Raw genomic sequence first — 13,093 nt, forward strand, 5'->3', positions numbered from 1 at the left:
TGTGACGTCACCATAGTAACAGCAACCCGTGCGCATGCGCCCATTTAAAGAGCCGGCGCTCGCCAGGCGCCGCTAGCCCCGCCCTCTTCCTCAGATCGCTCCTCCTCCGTCTCCCCGAGGCTTGCCCGCTACGCCCTGCGGAATCCAAGTAGCCAATCAGCGTTCAGTCTTCCCTTGCGGTCCACGGCGCGTGCCCCGGTTTCAAAAGCTCGGGGGCGGGCTCCGGGTTCCGCGCACGCGCCGTCGCCTCTCTATCCCCACGCTGGTTCCGCGTCTCCTCACTGCGGACGGTCCGGCTGGCCTGAGGCTTCTCGTGTCCGGGGAGGTCTGCTCTGTCGCCGCCGCTGCTGTTATGGGCAAAACTGCCGACTCTCGGGGGCCGGGCGGCCGGCCCGACCCGGTGCGGAGCTTCAACCGTTGGAAGAAGAAACACAGCCATAAGCAGAGCCAAAAGAAGCAGTTGAGGAAGCAGCTGAAGAAGCCCGAGTGGCAGGTGGAACGCGAGGCCATCAGCCGCCTCACGCAGAACTACGAGAAGGTGAGGCCGGGGGCGGCGCGGCGGGCGGGCCGGGGGCGGCGCGGCGCGGCGGGGCGGGCGGGCCGCGGGGCTGCGCGTCCTCGCGGCGATGAGAGACCTGTCGTGGGTGGGGCGAAGGGGGGCTGGAGACGGGGTGGGGTGGGGGGACAGGTGCGGCCGGGCCCCCCAGCACAGTTGAGGCCCCACAGGTGGTCTGCCCGGCCCCGCGGACCAGGCTCTGGACCCTCCAGTCGCTCTTGTGCTCGCCGCCCTGCTCGGTAAAAAAGATGGGGCTGAAGTGGCTCTTTAAGAGCAAGGAGTTAGTAGTGAAACGGGGTAATAACAGTGGTACTGACGGCAGTAGTCATACTGACGACACCTCCGATTTCAGCCCCTAACCGTGTGCTTCACGTTGATTATTTGACCTGAACTGGGTCTGGGTCTTATTCCCATTTTACAGGTGAGAGCGTGGAGGCTCCGAGAAGATAACGTACTTGCTTTCAGCTCACATGTTAGTAGGCGGTGTGGGATTGCAGCCTAGGTACCCGTGTCTTTCCAAGTCCAAAGCCTCACGCCCCATCTGCGTCCCTTCTTGTGCTTATTTTCTCTCCCTGATTCGTGTCCCCGCCCAGGAATTGGCACAGGAAAGCTGGGCTCCTGGTGTGGGTCTGGCACCTGCCATCCCCCATTGTACTCGATGTTCTGAATAGCCCTGTAGTTACCATTTTGACCTCTTGCGCCCCCCCCCCGCCCCCCCCACAACCCGATGTGTTGGCCGTCACCCACCTCACTCCCCTCTCAGTATTTGCCCCTTCTACTGCTGTATAGTCAAGGATTTAATATGTGGGAGTTTTCTGGACATTTCTGGAATTATAGTCATCAAGTGTCATGCTGGTATGGCTTTCCTTTAAAGGACCCTTAGGTCAACAAGAAGATTAGATAGATAACCTTTGTCTTTGTTTAGGCTTTTGAGTTAAGGTAAACGATAATTTGATCCTGGCTTTTGGTCACCAGTTGAATGTGTGGGCAGGTTACTTACTCTCTCTGCTTCCCTTGTCTTATCTTTAAAAGGCATAGTGATACCTGTTTTATAAGTTGTTTGGAGAAGTTAGTAACTCTAAAGCTTATCTGCACAATGCCTGATACATATAAATATATTAGCTGTTAGATTATTACTACTATTGACATACACACACCATTTTAAGAAACCATTGATTGCATTTTAGAGTCTTCTTTATCTAACCAGACTTGTTTAAGGGGTATAGTCCCAGCCTTTCTTCTCTTTTGTAATCCCAGTGCTTATTCTTGTGGGTTATTGGCTCCCTTTTGTATTCTACCCACAGCTCCTCTGAGTTCGTATTCTTTTTTTCCGATGGTGCTGTGGATGTCTTTACCTGTCAGAATATTTTAAATACACAAGGTCATTATCTTTGACTCCAAAATTCACCATTTTAGTTCCCTCTTGCCACTGTAACAAATTGCCACAAACTTCATGGCTTAAAACAACAGAAATTTGTTCTCTCGTAGTTCTGAAAGCCAGAAGTCTGAAATCTGTTTCACTGTGCTGGAATCAAGGTGTCAGCAGGGCCATGGTCCATCGGGAGGCTCTCAGGGAAAATCCATTTCTTCCTGCTTCTCACTTCTCACTCCTGGTGGCTGCATTCCTTGGCTTGTGGCTGCACACTCCGAACTTTGTCTCCATGGACACATTACCTTGGGTTCTGTGTCAAATCTACTTCTGCCGTTCTTAAATAAGGATGCTTTGTATTGCATTTAGGGCCCACCCAGAATATTGAGGATAATTTCCCCATCTCAAGATCTTTCATAATGACCTGTACAGAATCACTTTTGCCATCTAAGACAATATTCACAGTTCTGGAGGTTTGCATATGGACATCTTGGGGCTGATACTTGGTGCACCACATGCTGGCCCCACTATCTAAGTGGACTACTGAGCTAGAAACGTACAAGTAATCCTAGAGACTTCCCTTTCAGTGGTCATACATCCAGTCATACTGATAATCTCTTTTGCCTTTAAAATTTTTTAAAATGTTACTCCAGGCACCTCCCCGTGCTCCCCCCCGCCCCCCTCAAATCCCAAACCCCAGGCTATGCCTTAGTTCAGGCCCCATCATCTCTTGCATGGATTACTATAGTAGCTGTTGCTTATAATGGGGATTAGCAAGTTTTGTAAAGGATCAGATAGTAAATGGTTTTAGCTTTGCAGGTCAGAAGGGTGGAACTACTTAACTCTGCCTTGTAACACAAAACCTAACATAAAAATACTTAAATAGGTATAGTTGTTTTCAACAAAACTTCCAACAAAACTTCAATTAGGAAATCTCATGGCTGGATTTGACCCTTAGGCCTTATCATCCTCTAATCTATCTTCATATTGCAGGTAGGATGATTCTTTCCTAGATGAAAATCCAATCACCTTACTCCAGATTAAAACCCTCTCTTGGCTCACAATTACTTTCAGGAAAATGGTCAAGTACTTTAGTGTGTCAACACGTTCTGCAGCAGAAGAGTAAGTTATTTGTGACCAGGCACACCTGGTTTAAATCTCACTCAGGGGGATCCCTGGGTGGCTCAGCGGTTTGGCGGAGTCCCCGGATCGAGTCCCACATCAGGCTCCCTGCATGGAGGGAGCCTGCCTCTCCCTCTGCCTGTCTATCTGCCTCTCTCTGTCTCTCTGTGTCTCTCATGAATAAATAAAATTAAAAAAAAAAATCTCAGTTTGGGTATTGACTAAGTTCTTAATACTCCTGAGTCTGTTTCTTTCATTCAGCAGAGATTACTAACTACCCAGAGTGTAGTAAGGCTCAAAGAGGTGACATATGTAACCCAAGTGGTGTGTGATAAGCATATGTGCAGGAGCAACTTCTAGTTTTGTGAGTTGGCCATACTCCCTGATACTGATGCTGCTGCTGCTTTTTTAAAGATTATTCAAAGATTTTACTTATTTGAGAGAGCACACATGAGCATGAGGAGGGACAAGCAGGCTCCTGGTGGAGCGGGGAGCCTGATGCAGAGCTTGATCTCAGGACCCTGAGATCATGACCTGAGCTGAAGGCAGATGCTTGACTGATTGAGCTGCGCAGGGACCCTAGTCCCCCATGCTTCTTGTTCTGTACTTGATGTTTCTACCACTTGAGTGAGCACCTCCATTCTCCCACTCTAGGAACACCTACCAGTCCTTCAAGATTTAAACTTCTCTTCCTGACCTCCCCAAGTGGGGTTAGGACTGTTGTGTCCATAACATTGTATAGAGCTTTATTATAGCATTATCACCAGGCTGTGATAATTGGCTTCTTTCTTTAACTTCTTAACTCCTGCATGAACCTCTGAAGGTCAGAAACCATCAACACTCTCACCTTTGTATTTCCCAGATTCTGGTTGCACAGTGCTTGCCTGGAGAGGCACTCAGTGTTTCAATGTGGTTTGGTGCATGAAGACCTTTTCCAGATGGCTTTATTCTGGTTGGTAACTGGTTCCAGGTTAGGTCAGGCCTAGGAAACTCAGTACAGAGTGCCTCAGATGATAGTACCAGTGCATAAAACGTCTATTTCAGTATATTTGTAATACAGGGGTGGTGTTCAGTAGCCTCATTGGTAAAATACTGAACAATTTAATTTAGAAACATTTGGAATACTTTGATAAGGTATTTATTGAGGCCTAGGTCAAAATAGATGGGAAAAAATACATATCTGTGTCTCTGGGGGGTGTGGGGTTGATACATTTTGATAAATGTTGTAATCCTAAATATGTAGAGCGCTGTGGAGTTAGATGGTAGTGTAATTAGGGGGAAGGAGGTTGAATTTTTCTGTCCCTGCCCTTGGCTAGATGAGTTAGAAAAATGTGTTTCCCCTGGGCCTGTTGCCTTTCCTCCTTGTGGTTGCAGCCTCAGGCCTAGCTTATGGAGCTGAGTGTGAGCTGGATTTCAGCCCCCATATGCCTTTGTATAGGGTGCAAACTGTCCAGCAGTTTGTGGTAGCCAAGAGTGGAGCTAGTTCTTGAATGATGTGTTTTCCAGACAGAAAAGATTAGCAAGAACATTGTAGGTCGAGGGAGCAACACGAGGGTATACAAAAAGATGTGAAAATGTGTGGTGTTCTTTGAGGGGGAGATACTCCGTGGAGTGTGCTATGTGTTCCTGAACTGCCTTCTGATGCGGTTGCAGGAGAGGGTCAGAGATGGATTGTCATTGATTTTGGAGGCTGTAGTTGTGAGAATAATGGCCTCCTAAAGATGGCTGCATCCTAACCCTGAGCCTGTGAATGTTACATGGTAAAGGGTAATTAAGGTTGCAGATCAGCTGATTTTAAAATAGGGGATCTGGATTATCCAGGTAGGCCCAGTGTGATGACCAAAGGGTCCTGAAATGTGGAGGAAGGAGGCAGAAGAGTCAGTGTGGGAATGCTGTGTAGTGAGGAAGACCAGAAGTCCATTGCTGATTGGTTTTGAAGATGGAAGGGGGATGTAAGTCAATCCAAGGAAGTAGGTAGTCTGTAGGTGCTGGAGAAAGCAAGGGGTGGATTCTCTCCCATGGTTGCCAGAAAGAACTTTAGCTTACTGAGACCCATGTTGGACTTCTGACTTCCAGAGTTATGAGTTAATACATTTATGTTGGTTTAAGCCACTGTTGGTCATCATTTGTTTCAGCACTTGTGGGAAATTCATACGGAGGCCCTTTTTAGAGACTTTATCTGGAAACAGTGGGGAGTCTCTGGGGGCAATTGGAGAACATAGCCAAGCTGTAAAGGCTGTGGAGATGGTTGGTATAGTCTAGGTCTTAGGTCTTCTGAGAGGTTGATGCCAAGTTGGGATTAAGTGAATCGGAGATTGATCGGGGGAAATGTCTGCAGAAGTGAAGGAGAAGGAACAGAAATAGGGAAAGGAGGGAAGACAGAAGGAGGTGCCAGTAGGAAGAATCTCAGGCTAGAGCGCAGTCTAAGAAAGCTTCTGCTCTTGGGATGTCCTGCAGCCAGTGTTGCCCTTGAAGGGACTCTCCCATTCTGCAGGAGTGGGTCTCCAGTCATGCTGCTATGCACAGTCACTGGGAACAGCTGGGGAAGCATGGCCCTGGCAGGTGGATCTGGAGGATCAACTACTGCTGGTCAGTCAACTATGTTTCTGCAGCTGGAGATCTGGGTAGTTTATTTCTAAGGCCACCGGGTAGGGGGTGTGTGCTGGGGGTTCTGAAGGGGAGTTGGGTGTTGAAACTGGTTGAGAAATGTTGAGCTCTGTGTTTTAGTTCAGCAGCTGTCGTCACTATTGCTTAATGACTCCATTGCACCTGGGATTCATTTAGACTTTCTTTGATAGTAATCAGCTGGTGCTGTAGGTGAGCCCTGTCTAATCCATGTGTTCCGGCGGCCCCGATCAGGATTTGACATGGTTTGTGGCAGGTTGCTTTTCTTGTCATGATTGCAGTAGATGGAGCATTCTAGGACGTTCTTATATTTTCTTCTTCTGCTTTGAGAATGTGAAAACATTATTCACTTTTGTGAGAAGAAGAGAGTTGAAAGAAGTACAGGGAGGTGGTCAGTGATATCCACCCTGTTCTCCCTTCCATACCCTCCAGCTTTCCCAATGGTGGTGGGGATTTCTGAACAAGTACTGTCAGCGAAACATCCGTTCTCTGAATTTAGAAGAGTTATACAAATTTCAGAGGGAGTGTGAACATTAGAAGAATAGAGCTGAAGAAGAAAATGGGTTAAAGGGGAGATAGAGTTTTTTTTTAATTTTTATTTATTTATGATAGAGAGAGAGAGAGAGAGAGAGAGAGAGGCAGAGACACAGGCAGAGGGAGAAGCAGGCTCCATGCACCGGGAGCCCGACGTGGGATTCGATCCCGGGTCTCCAGGATCGCGCCCTGGGCCAAAGGCAGGCGCTAAACTGCTGCGCCACCCAGGGATCCCAAGGGAGATAGAGTTTTATTTTGTTTGTAGGAACCGTAGCTGACTTCTCTGGCTTCCTAGTATTCCTTGGAATGTAATCAAGAGTCTTCTGGAACAGGGTCGGTAATCTTTTTCTGTAATAGGCCAGATAGTCAATATTAGGTTTTGTGGACCATGTGATCTCTGTCACAACTGCATAGATGATATGTAAGTGAGTGGTTGTAGTTATGCTCTGGGAAAACTGCAAGAACAGGCAGCAGATTGGATTAGGCCATAGTTTGCTGACTTGTTCTAGTTCATCAGTAGATTTTAGTCCTTCCATTTTTTCGACTTACAAGAATGCGTTGTATAGCTTAAGGACCCAGAGAGTGCTGGAACAGTTCAGTTCTTTCAGACTGTCCATTTAGGACGTTAGCTGACTAAAGATAGGTGTGCAGTATTTCCTTGGAGTTGCCCACTTTGCCTGTGCTGTGTCTCTGATGGAGGCTCCTCTACTCCTCCTAGAAGCATTTCCTTTGTGAAAACAGCTTTTTAGCTGATCATATCACAAGTGCATGGGTGGACTGTGCCTAATTTTGATGTTGTGTTCGGGAGATTTATCTTCCAATTAAAGTTCCCTGATGGGACAGGTTATTATAATGAACTTTTCTCTTTGTAATGTGGGTGTGCTGATTATTCCACTCTTCTCTGGAATGATTTGTAGAGATTAAGGCAATGTTTTAGTGTTTGTGTTTTCAGCATGTGAGGACAGGGGATAACCCTGTCTGGGCTACATTAAGAATACGGAAAGATGGTATGTAGACTGTAAAACGCAATAAAAGCTGTCATTCCTTTACTGCCTGGAGTGTAATTTAAATAAATGAACCTTACAAATGCAACTTTCCCCTTTTGTGAATCATAAATAATTTGGCAGCTTATTCCCAGATCTGAACAGGAGTTCCTGCTTTCAGCATCTGTAATAAAATAATTCTCCTGAGTAGCTGAAATTAAATTCAGAAAATTGGGTTTATGCTAATGAAGAAATCAGTAATGAACATTTAGATAATGTAAAGTTAAAGGGCAAAATGTTAGTTATTGTGGCTTCAAAGCGTGACTGAGACATTTTCTTCTGGTGATGGTTAAGTAATACTCCCTCCTTCACTGTACCCGCAGGTGAAGAGTTGTCAGGTTGGATTTGGTATGCCACTGACTTATGGTTAAAGCCTGAAAAGATTTGCGCTAACAAGATACATTTCTTTAATTAACTTCAATCTGTTCTCCAAAGTGTGTAAATAGAAGTATTCTCATTGTGCTCTGTGGCTCAGAGTCATTTTCCCCCTTATTTCTTAATATTCCTTGATGGGCTGAAAGTAGTGTCTTCCTAAAATTCATGTGGTGATGACTTACTGTGTTCTCAGAGGTGAAGGAGGGTAGCGGTGGTGTGTGTTTCAAATGAATGAAGTGTTTTTTTCTTTAAACCAATTTAAATTGTTAACAAGCTTATATTTTTGATTCATGACAGCTTCCTTAAGGCATATTTCTTTGTAGAAGGAATGATGGTTTTTAATTGGAAGTGATGATTGAATTCAGTCGTGTAGTACCAAGGACTAGCCAGGCAGCACAATGTAGACCAAAAATGGCTTTGTTGTAAAATAGATGAATTATAGAGTACATGATTTTGTCTTAGGTGATACAATCTTCTTTTTCTTTTTTTCAGATAAATGTAAATGAAATCACAAGATTTTCAGATTTTCCCTTGTCCAAAAAAACATTGAAAGGTAGGCCTATGGTGATCTTGGGACATGTTGTTGAGTTTCTTGATGTTTTTAATAAATGAAAAAAGATTTAAAGCATTTAACATGAAAGATACCTTTTGGCAAATAATTTTGATATCTTGAACCTCTACCACCAAGAAGCTATATTAATTCATTCAGTTTTTCTGATTCGTCATTCTCATCCTTTGTGGACTGTAGAACAGTAGTGAGAAAACAAGATACCAGGGCCTCTCAGTAATTAAAATAAAATCTAATTATGTTAAAATGAACAAGAAAACAAAAGTGTTATCTTTTATATTAGTGTATTAGGGACACTATAACAAAATCTCAGATTGGAGGGGCTGCTGCTTAAACAACGAATTAATTTTCTCACAGTTCTGGAAGTGGAATTTCAAAGATGGAGATGCTGGCAGGGTTAGTTTCCTCTGAGAGCCATTATGGAAGGACGGATATGTTCTAGGACTCTGCCCTTGGCTTACAGATGACCACTGTCTTGCTGCATCTTTGGTGGTACCACTGTGCAGACATACCGTTGGTGTCTCTGTGTCCAAATTTCCCCTTCTTATAAGGACACTGGTTACATCAGATCAGGGCTCATTTGAACTTAATCACCACTTCAAAGGCCCTATTTCTGAATATTGTCATATTCTAAGGTACTGGGTATTAGGGCTTCAATGTAGGATTTTTAGGGGGCATAGTTCAGCCGGTGTTCCTGTTTTACAGGGATTTTCTAAAGTGTCCCTCTTTCCCTCTGAACTGGCAGGTTTGCAAGAAGCCCAGTACCGTTTGGTAACTGAGATACAGAAGCAGACCATTGGATTGGCTTTGCAAGGTAAAGATGTTCTTGGAGCTGCCAAAACAGGATCTGGCAAGACTTTGGCTTTCCTTGTTCCAGTAAGTAGTTTTATTTGTATTGGGTCAGGTCTACTATTAATGTTTTTAAGACATTCTGTGCCTAGGTAGAAATCGTTGTGTAGAGTGTTGTTTCCTGCTGGATTTCTTTGGCTAGAATGCAAACTTTATCAAATGGGAGCCATAGCTATCCTGTTCTCCATCATATTCCCTGTCCCAGCACAACTGCCTTACATGTGGAAGGCACTCAGTAACTTTTTGAATGAGTGAATTGCTGTGCCTTGACAAGCCTTTACATTCTTGAAGTATGTGGGTGTTCCATGGTAGCAAGTCAGAATAGTTCCACTGGGGAAGGCCGGGGAGGCTGTTTATGTGCTCATGCTTGCAAACCTGCCAGTTGCATTTATACTTGCCACTTATATAGGATAAAGCTGAAATACGCACTCGAGAGAGATTGAGTGATTTGTTGAGAATTTTCCAGGACATTGATAGCTGTCCTTTTGAGCAGTAAGACAACAGAGCCTTTTAGGAATTAACTTATATCTCATTTATGCAGTTGGTTTCATAATTTAATTCCTACAAAATAATTGGCTTATAAAAATCACACTTGAGTTTTTGTTCCAAGTATTGCAAAACCATTTTTTCCTTAAATCCAATTTTTCATAACAGAGTTTCTCCGTAACTTTCACTGTAATTACACAGTGACTACACAGATGAAAGTTTAATGTGGTTTCTGTTCAGAAAATGGTGACAGGGGGCACCTGGGTGGCTGAGTGGTTGAGCATCTGCCTTCAGCCCAAGGTGTGATCATGTGATCCCAGAGTCCCGGGATCGAGTCCCACATTGGGCTCCCTGCATGTAGCCTGCTTCTCCCTCTGCCTGTGTCTTTGCCTCTCTCTCCGTGTCTCTCATGCATAAATAAACAAAATCTTAAAAAAAAATTGTGACAGCTATTTCCCCGAAATCTGTTTTTATAGTTTGAGGGCTGCACATACCCCTCAGAGATTACCAGTCTCCTGTCTGCAGAGCTCTGGCGGCAGCTGACCTGCACAGGGTTATGTTCCCTTCCCTCTATGACTTGAGGGGTCTGGTGGCTGGAAGAAAAAGAAAAAGCAAAAAAAGAATTTCTTCTTTCTGATTGGATGACACTTGTGACTGGTATGTCTTCTGCTTGGAAGATGCCTTTTTTTTTTTTTTAATTTTATTTACTTATTTTGAAAGCAAGAGAGGATGAGCAGTGTGGAGGAGCAGAGGGAGAGGGAAAAGCAGGCTCCCTACTGAGTAGGGAGCCCAATGTGGGGCTCGATCCCAGGACCCCGAAATCACAACCTGAGCCGAAGGCAAATGCCCAACTGACTGACCCACCCAGGTGCCCTGGAAGATGCCTATGATTTGGAAGAGCAAGGTTGTTCAGGACATCAAAATGCTGCCTTCTTAAAGGACTCAACACAAATTTGCTGTCTTTTTGAGGTGCTGGAAGCCTTGTATCGTCTGCAGTGGACCTCAACAGATGGGCTGGGGGTTCTGATTATATCACCTACAAGAGAACTGGCCTATCAGACCTTTGAGGTTCTCCGTAAAGTAGGAAAGAATCATGACTTTTCGGCTGGTCTCATCATTGGTGGAAAGGTTTGTCCTTTGTCCTTTTTTCTATAACTTATTGGAGCACAGTGGCAGTTGATAGGAAAGAAATGGAGATTTCATTTAAACAGGTAGGCTGGTATCCTGGTGGTGTCACTGTTATCGAGAGTTCTGATTATCAATTTTGTGGGTCCAGAAAGTCCATTACTGTGAGGGTATCTGAATTGATCAGGTACTCTGAGATTAATGTACTCTAAAAGCCCTTAAATCTGGGATCCCTGGGTGGTGCAGTGGTTTGGCGCCTGCCTTTGGCCCAGGGCGCGATCCTGGAGACCCGGGATCGAATCCCACGTCGGGCTCCCAGTGCATGGAGCCTGCTTCTCCCTCTGCCTGTGTCTCTGCCTCTCTCTCTCTCTCTCTCTCTCTCTCTCTCATAAATAAATAAACATTAAAAAAAATTTTAAAAGAAAATATGTAACCCTTGATGGGATGAGCACTGGGTGTTATATGTTGGCAAATTGAATTTAAGTAAAAAATTAAAAATCTAAGAGGTTGAATAATTCAGAACATTGCTGGGTCAGCAGCAGAAGAAAGGAAGACAGTGTTTTAAAAAAATTTTTATTTGAAGTATAGTTAACACATAATTACATTAGTTTTAGATGTACAACATACTGATTCAACAACTCTATATGTTTTGGTATGCTCACCACAAGTGTAGTTACATCTGTACATACAACACTGTACATACATACATCGGTACATACAACATCTGTACATGCAACACTGTTACAGTACCACTGACTATATTCCCTGTGCTTTTCATCCCTGTGACTTAATCATTCCATAAGTGGAAGCATATATCTTCGACGCCCTTTCACCCATTTTCCCTATCCCTCCCCTCTGTCAGTCATCAGTTTGTTTTCTGTATTTATGGGTCTATTTTTGCTTTTTGTTTTTGTTGTTTTTAGATTCCACATAAGTGAAATTAAATGGTATTTGTCTTTCACTTATTTCACTTAACATAATATTCTCTGTTTTTGCAAATGGCAAGGTCTCATTCTTTTTTATGGCTTAGTAATGTTCCTTTACATAAATATACCACATTTTTTTTATCCATTCATCTATCAGTGGACACTTGGGTTGCTTCCATATCTTGGCTATTGTAAGTAATGCTACAGTGAACATAAGGCTGCATATATGTCTTCAGATTGGTGTTATTTGGATAAATACCCCAGACTGGAATTGCTGGATCATGTGGTAGTTATATTTTGAATTTCTTTGAGGAACCTCCATACTGTTTTCCACAGTGATTGTAGCAATCCACAAATAATGCACGAGGGTTCCCTTTTCTCCAAATCCTTCACCAGTGCTTACTTTTTGATATTAACCAGTCTGGCAGGTGTGAGGTGATACCTCATGGTGGTTTTGATTTGGCTTTTGTTGATAGTTTGTGACATGGAACATCTTTTCATGTGTCTTTGCCATCTGTATGTTTCTGGGAAAATATCTAAGTCCTAAGCCCACTTTTTAGTTTGGTTGTTCGGTTTTTGAGTTGTATAAGTTCTGTATATGATACATATATATACAAACAAGATATTATAGGATATTTTAGGCTATTACATATCATGTATATATGTAAGATATTAACCCCTTATCAGATATGTCATTTGCAGGCATCTTTTTTCATTTAGTAGGTTTAGGTTGCCTTTTCATTTTCTTGATCTTTTCCTTTGTTGTACAAAAACATTTTACTTTGATGAAGTCCTGATAGTTTTTTTTGCTTTTGTTTCCCTTGCCTGAGGAGACATATCTAGAGAAATATTGTTAAAGCCAAGAGATCACTGCCTATGTTTTCTTCTCAGAGTTTTATGCTTTCAGATTTTATTTTTGTATATAGTATAAGATTGTCATCCAGTTTGTCTCTTTTGCATGTATCTGTCCAGTTTTTTTAACATCATGAATAAAAGAGACTATCTTTTCCCCATTGTATATTCTTTTCTCCTTTGTCATAGATTAATTAATGTATGTGTGGGTTTATTTGTGGGCTCTGTATTCTACTACATTGATCTGTGTGTCCATTTCATGCCACTAATATACTGTTTTGGTTACAATAGCTTTGTAATACATTTTTTTTTGTATATTTTTTTATTGGTGTAATACAGTTTGAAATCTGGGATTGATACCTCCAGCTTTGTTCAAAAAAGAACAAAGATTCTCAAGATTCTTTTGGCTGTTTGAGGTCTTTGTGGTTTCATGCAAATTTTAGAATTCTTTGTTCTATTATTGTGAAAATACCATCCTTATTTCAATAGGGATTGCACTGAGTCTGTAGATTGCTTTGGGTAGTATGGACATTTTAACAATATTTTTGCAATCTGTGAACTCGAGATACCTTTCTGTTTATGTAGTCTTCAGTTTCTTTTATCAGTGTCTTAAAGTTTTCAGAGTACAGATTATTTTTATCTCCTTAGTTGTTAATTCCTAGG

The 13,093-nt window shown here is 43.1% G+C and overlaps 1 protein-coding gene across 3 annotated transcripts in view; it reads left to right on the forward strand.

Moving 5' to 3' along the window:
- The first annotated feature begins 244 nt into the window (after window positions 1–244).
- The window catches only part of DDX10 (DEAD-box helicase 10), a 267,786-nt gene continuing 254,937 nt past the window's right edge, over window positions 245–13,093 (forward strand). The window contains exons 1-4 of one of the 3 annotated variants that reach the window (XM_055307117.1): window positions 245–538; window positions 8,117–8,177; window positions 8,938–9,068; window positions 10,497–10,655. In XM_055307117.1, coding sequence (XP_055163092.1) covers window positions 353–538; window positions 8,117–8,177; window positions 8,938–9,068; window positions 10,497–10,655 — 537 coding nt within the window. In that variant the 5' untranslated portion in view covers window positions 245–352. The remainder of the gene's footprint in view (window positions 539–8,116; window positions 8,178–8,937; window positions 9,069–10,496; window positions 10,656–13,093) is intronic. The other 2 variants (XM_055307118.1, XM_055307119.1) reach the window with 2 other exon arrangements.

This window comes from Nyctereutes procyonoides, unplaced genomic scaffold, assembly GCF_905146905.1.
Source record: "Nyctereutes procyonoides isolate TBG_1078 unplaced genomic scaffold, NYPRO_anot_genome, whole genome shotgun sequence".
Classification (NCBI taxonomy): domain Eukaryota; kingdom Metazoa; phylum Chordata; class Mammalia; order Carnivora; family Canidae; genus Nyctereutes; species Nyctereutes procyonoides.